This window comes from Octopus bimaculoides, chromosome 7 (assembly GCF_046866305.1).
Source record: "Octopus bimaculoides isolate indiv1 chromosome 7, ASM4686630v1, whole genome shotgun sequence".
Lineage (NCBI taxonomy): Eukaryota > Metazoa > Mollusca > Cephalopoda > Octopoda > Octopodidae > Octopus > Octopus bimaculoides.
This window is the reverse complement of record NC_142934.1, coordinates 77043827-77056401: the sequence shown is the minus strand read 5'-3', so window position 1 is coordinate 77056401 and position 12575 is coordinate 77043827. Positions and strand designations below refer to the sequence as shown.

Genomic DNA, 12575 nt, shown 5'->3' with positions numbered 1-12575 from the left:
GTACAATCGGCTGGGTCATAGTGGTGACACTAGGTGGAAAGAATATACGTTTATTTTTACCGTCCATACTAACATATTGGGGTGGTGACACTTGAGTGAGCGGATACGTCGTGAAAAGTTAGTGGCTCTTTCGCCTCATCAGCAACAAGTTTGAAAACATCTTACTGATGTTTATACACTGCAAGAATGGTATGCGAGGAACAAAAAACAATCATTAAAGACATGTATTGTGTTCTGCGACTTCTGGAAATAATAATAATAATAATAATAATGTACATGTAACTGGTATTTTATTGTATTAAGTTGTTGTTGTTGTTGGTGGTGGTGGTGGTAGGTGGTGGTGGCGGCGGTGGTGGCGGCGGCGGTGGCAGCGCTACTGCTGCTGCTGCTGCAGCTGCTGCAACTGGTGACGGTTATGGTGGTAGTGATGGTGCTGGTGGTGAGATTAGCACATGAGCTGATCTCACCCCACAGCCACTAACTTTAAATGTGGATAAACAGTCTGCATCTGTGCAACACAACACCGAAAAGAGTTCCTTACATAATTTACGACCAGACGTGCAGGCGTTAGTCTTAAAAGCTTACCAGAGTTGTCACCACTATACATTTGGGAAATTAAGAACCCTTTGCAATTAATTATGTCATTTAACCTCTAACGAAATGGCTCGGTTTCCTAGGCTGGTGCACTGCCTGCTTCACAATAACTAATTTCATCACCTATTTGATGTTGATTTCTAAATCGTCATATCACTCTCGTCACTAGCTTCAAAATTCTTTATGTCCATAGGCCTAGCTAGCTTGGCAGCAGTATTTTAAATTTGTATATCATGGGCGTTGAAATTGCAGGATCTTTCATGCATAAATCACCTCATGACAACCTCCTCAAGATTTATATATTCTGCATTTGTATTGGACCAACGATTGGTGATTTAGAATTTGTATCGGCACAAAATTTTTCAAACAAAAAGGCAGTACTGATTTCATGCTTAGCCTCGCATATGTCCGAAGATGTTTGATTTTTGACATCAAACTCTCGCTACCGAAGCACCAGTCTCAAACTTCTTTATAAATTCCTATTTGGGGTTCACAATTCTGTTTGCGTATATTATTACTCTTGATGTAAATATAATGTAAAATAAATTCTGAAATCTGCTTAATCACTGATATATCAAATAGAATAGTAAGACGACAGAAGTTGTACGGAGTGGCTAACAGAGGCTTGTATCTCAAAAGGACAATGCTGCACACACCTCAAGTATATGGAGGCGCACCAACTAATCTAGTAGAAACTCGAATAATACTATTAAAATAACAATAATTTCTAATATAGGCGGAGGCCACACATTTTGAGTCAAGGATTAGCCGAGTAAATTGACCTCAGTAATTCATTGATACTTTATTTTATAGATCACTGAAGAATGAAAGGCAAAGCTGACCTCGGCAGGATATGAACTCGAAACGTTAGATTTGTGCAATTAAATACCAGGAAGCGTTTTGTCCGATGCTCTGATGATTCTTCCAAATGATAAGGACGACGATGATGACGACCACAACGACGATGATGATGATAAGAAGAAAGTATCAAAAACCAAATTTTCTTCCATTTCTCGCCGAGTGTTTTCCGTACACCTAGGGCAGAGAAGCTCATTGTATGCATTCCCAGTTTACATACGCAAATTCACAGGTAAATATGTATTTTTTAAAAAATTAATAAATAAATTCATGAATGGATGTTGTTTTCACAGCGATAATGCTCTTCTCAGTACATGAGTCGTTCCAGTTAGCACGATTTTTTGCTCTTCCTGTTGGGATGGTAGGCGTGGTATCAATTTCAAATAGGCTTCAGTACCTTTTTTTATCATTCCTAGAGATTCTACAATTACTGGTACGGTAGTCGCCTTGAGATGCCACATTTTTAAAAATTTCTATTAGCAAATCTTTATATTTACTGATCTTGTCAAATTCTTTCGCCGCTATATTGGGATCACAAGGAATACTCATGTCAATTAATAAACACACCTTTTTTGTCTGATCTTTCATAATAATATCCGGTTTATTAGCTTTTATAGTTTTTTCGGTATGTACGGGGAAGTCCCAGAAAATCGACACATTTTCTCTCTCAGTCACAGCTTCAGGATGGTGTTTATACCATTTGTCAGTGGTTTTGATTTTATAACGCCAACATATTGTCTAATGTAAATACTGGCCGACTCTGTCATGTCTTGCTTTATATTCTAATTATTATTATTATTATTATTATTATTATTATTATTATTATTATTATTATTATTATTATTATTATCTGTAAGGTGGTGAGCTAACAGAATCCTTAGCACGCTGGACGAAATGCTTAGCGGTATTTCGCCCGTCGCTACGTTCTGAGTGCAAATTCTGCAAAGTCGACTTTGTCTTTCATCCTTTCGAGGTCGATAAATTAAATGCCAGCGAAACATTATGGTCGATGTAATCCACTAGTCTCCTCCCATCAAATTTCAGGCCTTGTGTTAAACGGTTAAGAAAACCTCCCTCAGAAGTAATTAATTTCTTTTATATTGAAAGTAATAAGTTCAGAGCAGAAATATCTCTACCTCTTGTCAGGAACACGTTCAATAATAGTACTTTCAAATCAAGTACTAGATCGTTATAATCGACTGATCCTTACCCCTAATTTTGAGTTTACCCCAATGTAAGAAATTAATATTATATAAATACCGGTGTTGCATATTTTCTCGACACAGATATTCAACAGGTAACGAAATACAAAACTTTGAATTGTATCTGTTATGAAATGCTTATTTTCTGATAAACAGTTAACGCACATCTGTGAAACAGCTGTCCGTCGCACCTATTAAATACTCGTCCGTTATAGCTACTAAACTAGTATTCGTAAAATTAGTTAAGCATTTTCCCCATCCCGTTTGTTAAACTGTAACTATCATCTCTTTTAACCCTTTAACCTTTAAACCAGTCATATCCAGCCCAAATATTCTACTTGTTTTAAGTTCAAACTGGCCAGCCTTGACCGCTCACATCTATCCTACTATATCATTCTAGTATTAAACAATGACATTATCAAACTCTTGAAGGTATGAGATAAATCATGATTAATTTAAAATAATGTGAATAAATAAGCATTACATTTGGCATAGTAGTCTGAATGTTAAAATGTTAAACAGATTTTCATCATATATCTGAAATGTTTACTTATCGCATCTGTTAAACAGTGTTTAATTTCAGTCATATCTGCTTGACAGTTTTTGTTACATCTGTGAAACGACTATTTAGTGTATCTGTTTAACAATTTTCTATCACACCTGTTAAACTGCTAGATATGACATGTTTTAGACAGCTTTATATCATATCTGTTAAGCCGTTTTGCATCACATTTTCAAAAACAGTTTTTATTCACATCTGCTAAATGTCTATTCAACACATTAAATAGCTACATCACACGCATGTTAATCTACTCTTCCCTATTTGTATTAAACAGCTATTCGATAAATCTGTAACATGCTTACCTAAGACAACTGTAAAACGGATATCCGAAAGCATTTGGTAAAAACACAGAAGACACTGGTTTGGTTGTTTAATAAATTTATTAAAGGTTTGACATGTGCTCAACTTTTTATTTTTGTTACTGGTCAAACAATACTGAAACGTGTATAGTCCTTTTCACAAATAATGAATACTTGTTAAACCATGTATTAAACATCAATCCAACACAGCAGCTGCTTTTTTGTTGTTTTATTTATCTAACAGACTTGTAAAATGCCTGTTCAAGTGTTTGATTAACTATCGGTTACACTAAACATCTGTGCTTCTATTAATGACTAATTAAGACACCTGTTATATCTCTCTTAACAGGATTTTTAAACGCAGACATAACACACCTGTTAAAGCAATACTTAACACATCTGTTAAATATCTACTGAACACATATGTTAATCAGGTTCACAATACAACCTTTAAAAGGACACTCAGCACATCTGCTGTTAAAAGACTACTTGACACGTTTGTTAAAATAGAGCTTCTCAACACATCTGTTAAGTATTTGCTTTAAACAGACAACACAGCCAATAATACATATATAACGTTTACAAGTATTATGTGCCTTTTCTCCATTTTAATTATTTACAGACGTAAATTGAAAATGTTTAATTCATCACAGTGAAATTAATTCAAACTTTAAAGCTAATTTTTTCAGTGGCGCAGTAAAACCAGTTCGAACCATTTTAAATTCAATAATGTTCAAGTAGAGTAATTATAGTAGGTAACACATTCTCATAAATCACTGGGTCAATAAAACACCACTGATACCCCTTTTATGTGGTGCATTTAGAGTTAGTGAGCCTGTGGAGCCATACCTCTCCAAGATATACCCATGGGAAGATTTGAATTCAGCGTTGATAATTATTTAATGAAATACACGTCACTTATATAGTATTTTCGCTGTTTATATCAGTGAACTGCACTCCCGGGTGGTGTATATCAACAGCTGAGTGGACAGAGTCAGAGAGTGTTAAGGCTGTTGGTCATTGATATAGCACGTTGCTGGTGACTGGATATTTATGTTCGTTTCATTCGCAGCCCAACAGTATTCTAAAGCACCCCGTTGTGCTTCTCAACTTACATTTGTCGTATTCCCATGTTACTTATATAATCGTGGCTCTTTGAAAATATCCAAATTTATTTAGTACAAACTGTACTTATACGATTTGTTTTTTTTCCTATAAAAAACGTAGGTATAGAGACATATTAGAAAACACCACACGCGCACACACACCATACGCACACACAAACAAATTGATAGATAGATAGATAGATAGATAGATAGATAGATAGATAGATAGAAAGGATTACGGAGACGAAACACTCAATAAATGTTGTAGTGTTTATATATTCGTTAGAAGTTAGACTCTGCTTCTACACCGAATATCTTGCCAATGTATCCGCTCAGTATGTCTAGAATTATATAATACAATGCGTTCCTCTGCAGCTAAGAACGTACAAAAATTTGTTTGCTATTTCTAGTAGATGGAGGATCTGCAATGCTGTATCTTTATTTCTAATGTCATCCTTCTAGGAACATTGTTTCTGTTAACATTCTATTTTTACAATGAGATCGCGTTTATATTTATTAGGTTTTTCTTGGAGGAGAAAATCCTACTATCAAAATCTCCCTTCCTCGATTGTGGTGATGTATCATGAAATCATATTTCAGTTTGATACTCTGCTTTACATACACAGACATATCTCACTCATTCACTGTCTCTTCCACTCAACCTTCTTCTTCTTCTCCTTCTTCTTCTTCTTCTCCCTATATATCTACAAATCTATCTCCCTTTTTTTATATATTAATCTTTTTCGTATATCACTTTTTATCTCCCATCCCACATACTGTCCTTAAATACCCTTTTCGATTCATCAATCTAGATATAATTTTCTTTACGCACGCACACACACACACACACACACACACACACAAACACACTTACATATAGGATCTATTTTAAAACGGGGGCCACATTTTTCATTAATGTTTTACGTAGTGTTTTTGGTACCGAAAGACTTTCAAACTTCGTATACTTATCTATTTTGTGTTATAGAACAGAAAAATATTTTTGTATTCGAATTTATTTCATGTAAAAAATTGTCTTATTTCGATAATTTCAACCAATCACTGACAAGTATTCAGTTGTTTACATTTACTCTTTTGGCTGATTAAGCGATGTAAAGCGTATTTAATCTCCATACCTTCGTTTTATTTGCTTTTTTCATTTTAAATTTGCTTTAACCCTAACCCTAACCCTAACCCTAACCCTAGGGTTAGGGTTAGGGTTAGGGTTAGGGTTAATTGTTTCAGAATCGTTTGTTTATGTAGTCGGCACTTAATGTATATCGGCTGAATGGACGTCAGTGATTGGTTGAAATTACAGAAATACGACAACTTTCACATGGAATAACTTATGGATTTCTTTTTTTTTAAAGAAGACCAGTGATTGGTTGAAATTACAGAAATACGACAACTTTCACATGGAATAACTTATGGATTTCTTTTTTTTTAAAGAAGACTAAGAAAAAAAGATGTTTTATATGACACATTCTACCAGTGTTCCAAGTTTCAAAGTGTTTCGTTAATGAAAAATGTGGCCCCCGTTTTAAAAAAGATCCTACATATATATAAACACACGCACATACACACACTCACACACATATAGAGGCATCCAGCTATTGTGATGATTTTCGAACAAAGCCTTCTAAATAACAATCGCCAGCTGAAAACATTAAGTAGAGAATGTTAACAGTATTGAGGGCATGTATTTAGTGCCAGCGAATTTTGATAAAAATAACGGTTTCATACCATCTTATTATCAAACTATTATATAGATGTGTGTGTGTGTGTGTGTGTGTGTGTGTGTGTGTGTGTGTGTGTGTGTGTGTGTGTGTGTGTGTATTTATCTATTTGTGTGTGTGTGGATGTGTGTGATAAAAAGCTTGCTTCCCAACCACATGGTTCCGAGTTCAGTCCCACTGCGTGACACCTTGGGCAAGTGTCTCCTACTACAGCCTCGGGTCGACCAAGGCCTTGTGAGCGGATTTGGTTGACAGAAACTGAAAGAAGCCCCTCGTATATATATATATATATATATATATATATATATATATATATATATATATATATCATCATCATCATCATCCTCACCACCACAACCACTACCATTATTCTCATCAGCTTCCACTCTAACCTTTAATCCTAATATATCCAACTGTTATTATCAAATCCTTTTGTTCCCGTCATTTTACACCACTGCTCCGACTCTGCTTTTCTATATCTCTAATTACTGGTGGAAAACGACTTAATATGCGGTCGCTCGACCTACTACGAATAGGTACCAAATTTCTTTCAAATTACATCCTACAGTCTTGAACAAAAAAAAAAAGAAACAGGAAGAATTCATTGATAATAAAGTCATAATTATACCATGTCTAAATATAAAAAGATGCGATGGTCACATAAGGAATTTTTTCTGATCATAGGTTTGCTTGATCAAAGCTATGAGTCAACACCAGCAATTAGAAGTATAATAACTAATAATCATTGTGTTACATTCACTTCTTATTTTGCACTTTATTCCTCTTGGCCAATGCAAGCTGAGTGTATTTTCAGTGTATTTTTAAAACTACAAGACAGACATGAAAAAAATTGAAATAATGTGCCAACTTCAGGATAAGTATATGACTCGGGAATATTGATCAGTTTAATGTGCATTCGCCAATGTTGGGTCTATCAATCAATCAATCTAGGAAACATTCGCTATTCTTGAGCATATTAATTATTCTATGGTATACTTACCAATCCAAGGTACATTAATCAATCATGGATACGCTAATTAATCTAGCGTAAATTGATTTTTGGTATGATAACCAACCTAGAGCACGTCAGTTAATTTATAATAGATTACTTTCATCAATCAAGAGTAAATCCGTCAATCTAGTGTGCATTCAAAAATGTAGGGATTGATCAATCTAGAGCATATTCATTAAGCTAGGGTACATCAATTTTGAGTATATTAGTCGAGAATAGATTCATCAAAATAGGGTATATGATATTGATTAATCTAGGGCCTATTGATCAATGTAGGATATCAGGGTAGGATACTCACACTAGTCTAGGGTTCATACATTGATCTAGAGTACATCCATGAACGTGCAGTAAATTCGGCCAGTCACCAATATAAACTAAGCATTTTTTTTAACATCCATACTTTCTTTCATGCATCCTTTCTATATACTTGTTCTTCTTTAATTTCTGTTTATCACTGTCTCTCTCTGTCTGTCTCTCTCTCTCTCTCTCTCTCTCTCTCTCTCTCTCTCTCTCTCTCTCTCTCTCTCTCTCTTTTATTCTCGTATAATTCTCTCCCGCTCATCTATCGCATCTACTTTTACTCTGAAGGTGGTGTTAGACAGTATGGGTCTGGTTTTTCTGTTTTCACGACCTGCTCTCCCTTTAACCAATATGTCTTCATAATACCTTTACCCTGCAAGTAGATCGAGAAGTGATTAAGAAGGAGGGAAAAAATAGCAGTTAATATCAGCAGTGAGAATTTCAAGAATTTTGTTTATTTATTTATTCATATATACATATATACATACATATTTATATACTTACTTACTTCAGCCTTTAAGATCTAAAATTTCAGATTGAGAAAACAGATGTTTTCATAGACTGAAATCCGGGAGTATAAATCGAGTCGACATTTTTTAAAGAACTAAAACGAAAATATGCGTATGCATGTTGTTTATCTGATATGTTTGTGCGCGTATTTGCCTATATGAGTGAGTGTGTGTGTATGTGTATGTGTATGTGTGTGTATGTATGTGTGTTTGTGTGTGTATGTGTGTGTGTGTGTGCGTGTGTGTGTGTGTGTGTGTGTGCGTGTGTGTGTGTGTGTGTGTGTGTGTGTGTGTGTGTCTATCTGTCTGTCTGTGCTTAGTAACTATGCCATTAAATCTATATTTTGGTTTCACGCCCAATGGATGTTAATTTGTGTGGACTCCGTGATACCTTATATATACGTCCGTTAAAGATAAATACATGCACTAGACTCTACATATTTCCAAGTGAGTGCATTATATATTGAGCACTTTAAGGTTCGATGTGTGTGTGTGTGTGCCTGCACAGATACCTGCAAGTATACATATGTGCAGAAAGTAATTTATTCTAGCAATTTGATTAAGGTATTTCATGAAAGAGGACGTAGTATTATTACTGTAGATAGAAACTTTATCACCGTTAATTTTCTACAAACTGGATAAGACTTTCACACCATACCACAAACTAAATATGAATATAATACACATAAAGTAGAAATGAAATCAACGTCGTAGTATCTTTATCAACGTCGTAGTATCTTTATCAACGTCGTAGTATCTTTATCTGGAGGAACTTGGTCGACAACGTGAATAAATGGATATCTCAATATCTTCTGGTGAAGATACTTTTATAGAACAGCCGGCTATTATAATGATGTGCTAAAAAATAGTGGATTCTCAGATAAGATTAGACACGTTAAAATAATTAGACCACACAACATAAGACAAGGAAGAAGAAAAATAGATTTTATAGTACAACCCAGTATCTAATCTATCATTAAGAACTAATATAGCTAAAGAATACTTAATTTAATAGATTACTATTTTCTGCCAAAGCAGAAGTATATTTCGTTTTTGTATTTGTAAATAAGTTAATGAGTGGAAATCGAACCGGTGAGTGTGTTAAGTAATAAGGCACTAAAAGAGAATGACTCTTCCCACACACAATAACATAAGTATATTACTTTATGAAAAAGGATCTCTACTATGATTAGTTATTCATTTAATAAAAATTTCGGTTGATATATCAGAGGTTATAATGCCGCAAAGCTGAAATGAGAAGAGAGGCAAAAAGGCAGCTAGGACAAATCATGCAACTTTAGTATTCATTCGAATTGCCCAATAGATGGTAACTGTTTGGCAAAGTCGATAATATGCATATATATATATATATATATATATATATATATATATATATATATATATATATATTATAAAATTATTTGTAAACACTGATAAAATGCGCTACAGATTTGTCGGAATTTATAATCTTCTTACGTCAGCAATGTCCTCAAGTAATCAACTTTATCTGGTCGACCGTAGACAAGGCGCAACCCGACAGGAAGGATAGCTTTAAATCTAAAACACTGTATAACCTTTGCTTGAGCGAAAATAAGGATTTTTTTTTCAAAGAAGTAAACGTCTGAAAAATATTAAAATTTTTCGTAGTTAGTATGCACGGAGCTAATTACTTTTTGTGTAACAGCCATTTTGAATTTTGACTTGTTTTAGGTTGTTAAAAAAGGTTGGTTACCAAGTGTTTTCAGTAAAATGTTTTCTTTTTAAATATCATTTAGATGTCAATGCAATTTCATGAGGAGAGTTCTTAGAATGACCTCCATTGTTTGAGATTTAAGACGCTTCAATTATTCCCTCGAGAGCCAGAAATGAACTGAAAAATGTGAGCTTGAAACAGCTGTTTCTGCATGTAACGCCCGCGCAATTGTTTTTTAAGCGCTTTCTTGGTAACGTGCGTATTATATTTCAAAATATAACTAAACAAGCTTCAATTACCATCAGATCGAAAATGTGATTCCCAGTGCAAATTTCAACCCTGTCAGAAATACTGCATTAAAGAATACTATACACTTATGTCTTGAATCCTGCAAATTATCGCTTATGCACCAAGAGTTCCACTCTAAATATCTAAAGTCGTTAAACAGACATCAAGTAGCAGCATTCAAGATCATCAGTGACTACAAATAGTACAGTCGTCAACTGAGAGGTTTCAACGCCGAGATCCAAAGCCTTGAGTGTACAAAGTCTATATGCAACAGAAGCACGTAAAAATATATTTAAGCAGATACATACATACATACATACATATATACGCACACACATGTACATATATATATATATATATATATATATATATATATATATATATATATATACATGGTTTGCATAAAGTAACTTTACAATCTAATATATTCTCATCCAAGACAGAGACGAGTACCGACATCCTTTGAAGCACGCTTGATAATTCCTGAGAATTCCCAGCATGAAACTAAAGGTGGTCTTTTAACCAATAAATAATACTTATCCACCAATACAATGTAGCACACTCACTTTCACTGTTTCTATATTCATGTAACTATCTATGTATGTCTATAAATATGTATGCATATAATTCATATTTATATATTTTTTATATATGTATCATACATACATGCATATATACATACATGTATGTATATATATATATATATATATATATATATATATATATATATATATATATATACAGTTAATTTGGGTGGTAGGCTCTCTAAATCTTTTACCGTGAAAAATGGAGTAAAGCAAGGTGACATTGATACACCCGCCCTTTGTGCAATATATTTTACTGTTGTGTTGTCACACGCTTTTCAAAAGTCCGAGGATGGTATTTACATAAAATATCGAACAACAGGGAATATTTTTAATCTGACCAGACTGAAATTCAAAACGAAGGTTTTTACTTCACTCATTAGGGAACTCTTATACGCTGACGATTGTGATCTAGTCAGTCATTCTGAAACAGGTCTCCAAACTCTTGTATCTGCATTTGACTCAGCATGTAATGATTTTAGCTTGGCCATCAACAGTTGTAATGTATCAACCTGCATGTGGTGCTGTTTACAACCCCACTAAAAGTTTTATTACGGGTAATCTACTTGAAGTTGTTGATTCTTTCATCTATCTTGGAAGCTTTGTACAAAGTGATGGAAATTTGGACTCAGTAATATATCTGCGAATTCAAAGGGCAGCGCAGGCATTTGGTGACTTGGAGTTACGCGTTTGGCGCCAACGACATGCAAATAATAATACAAAATTGGCTCTTTACAAATCATTTGTCTTACCGTCCGTGTTGTATTCTTCTAAAATATGGACATGTTATGAAAGACATTTAAAATTGTTAGATCACTTCCACCAAAAATGCCTTCATCGCATTTTAAACATTAAATGGAATTCTTTTACTCGAAACACAGATGCCCTTGCGTCTGCAGGAATCACCTCAATGAAAGCAATGATTTTGAAAAAACAAATGAGATGGTGTGATCATATTGTTCGAATGGCAGATGACAGCTGCTTTATGGTTTAAGGATGGCAAAAGGATTACCATGAAGTCACTTAGAATGGATCCAGAGGACATAGAAACCCTTGCTTCGGATCGAGCTGGATGGCGAAGAAAGGTGTAGATAACGCATGCAAGACTCAAGAGAGATTTAAAGAAGACTGTAACGATCAAGAAGCTGAATGACAATGACCTTTTTGTGGGCACAGTTTTTGATAGACCATGCCTTTCTTTTGCTGGGCTCTAATCTCATTTGCAGACCCATAGAAAACGAACAACCACCAACTATTCTGCCTAAATGTCTGTGCACACCTTTCAATGCAATGTATGCCAGAAGGTCTGTAAATCTAACGGAGGCCTCAAATGACATTTTAAGAGCCACAAAGATCAGAACTTATCTGCAGCTCTTGGTGGTCCAAATCGGATATGCAGTCTATGTGGGTGTCTTTTCAAAACATTGGTTCAAAAAAGACACATCTGATGGCATAATGGTTCTAAGCTATAGGTACAGGAGGTGGTCAAACTCTGCATAAGCAGACAACCACCATACATACATACATACATACATACATACATACATACATACATACATACATACATACATACATACATACATACATATATATATATAACAAATGAAAGACAGAAGATGGAATATACGAGAATGTATTATTAATCACGACAACCGTTTCGGCACATCTAGCATCGATTCCTCTTGGGTGGGACACTCAACAACTGGTTCAGGAGCATCCGGTGGTCCAGATGTACCTCGTAGGGTGATAAATAAATAGTTAAAATAAAAATCAAGTTGCAACTGATGGGGAACGTAGAGCCACGCGAGCTTCTTATGTGAGCAAGAAGTAGTAAC

The 12575-nt window shown here is 34.7% G+C and overlaps 1 protein-coding gene across 1 annotated transcript in view; it reads right to left on the bottom strand.

The window, feature by feature from the left end:
* Positions 1-5999: 5999 nt before the first annotated feature.
* LOC106878135 (atrial natriuretic peptide receptor 1) overlaps positions 6000-12575 on the bottom strand; it is a 244214-nt gene continuing 237638 nt past the window's right edge. The window contains exon 23 of the mRNA XM_089355548.1: positions 6000-8039. Within this exon, the coding sequence (XP_089211674.1) occupies positions 7944-8039 (96 nt within the window). The 3' untranslated portion in view covers positions 6000-7943. The remainder of the gene's footprint in view (positions 8040-12575) is intronic.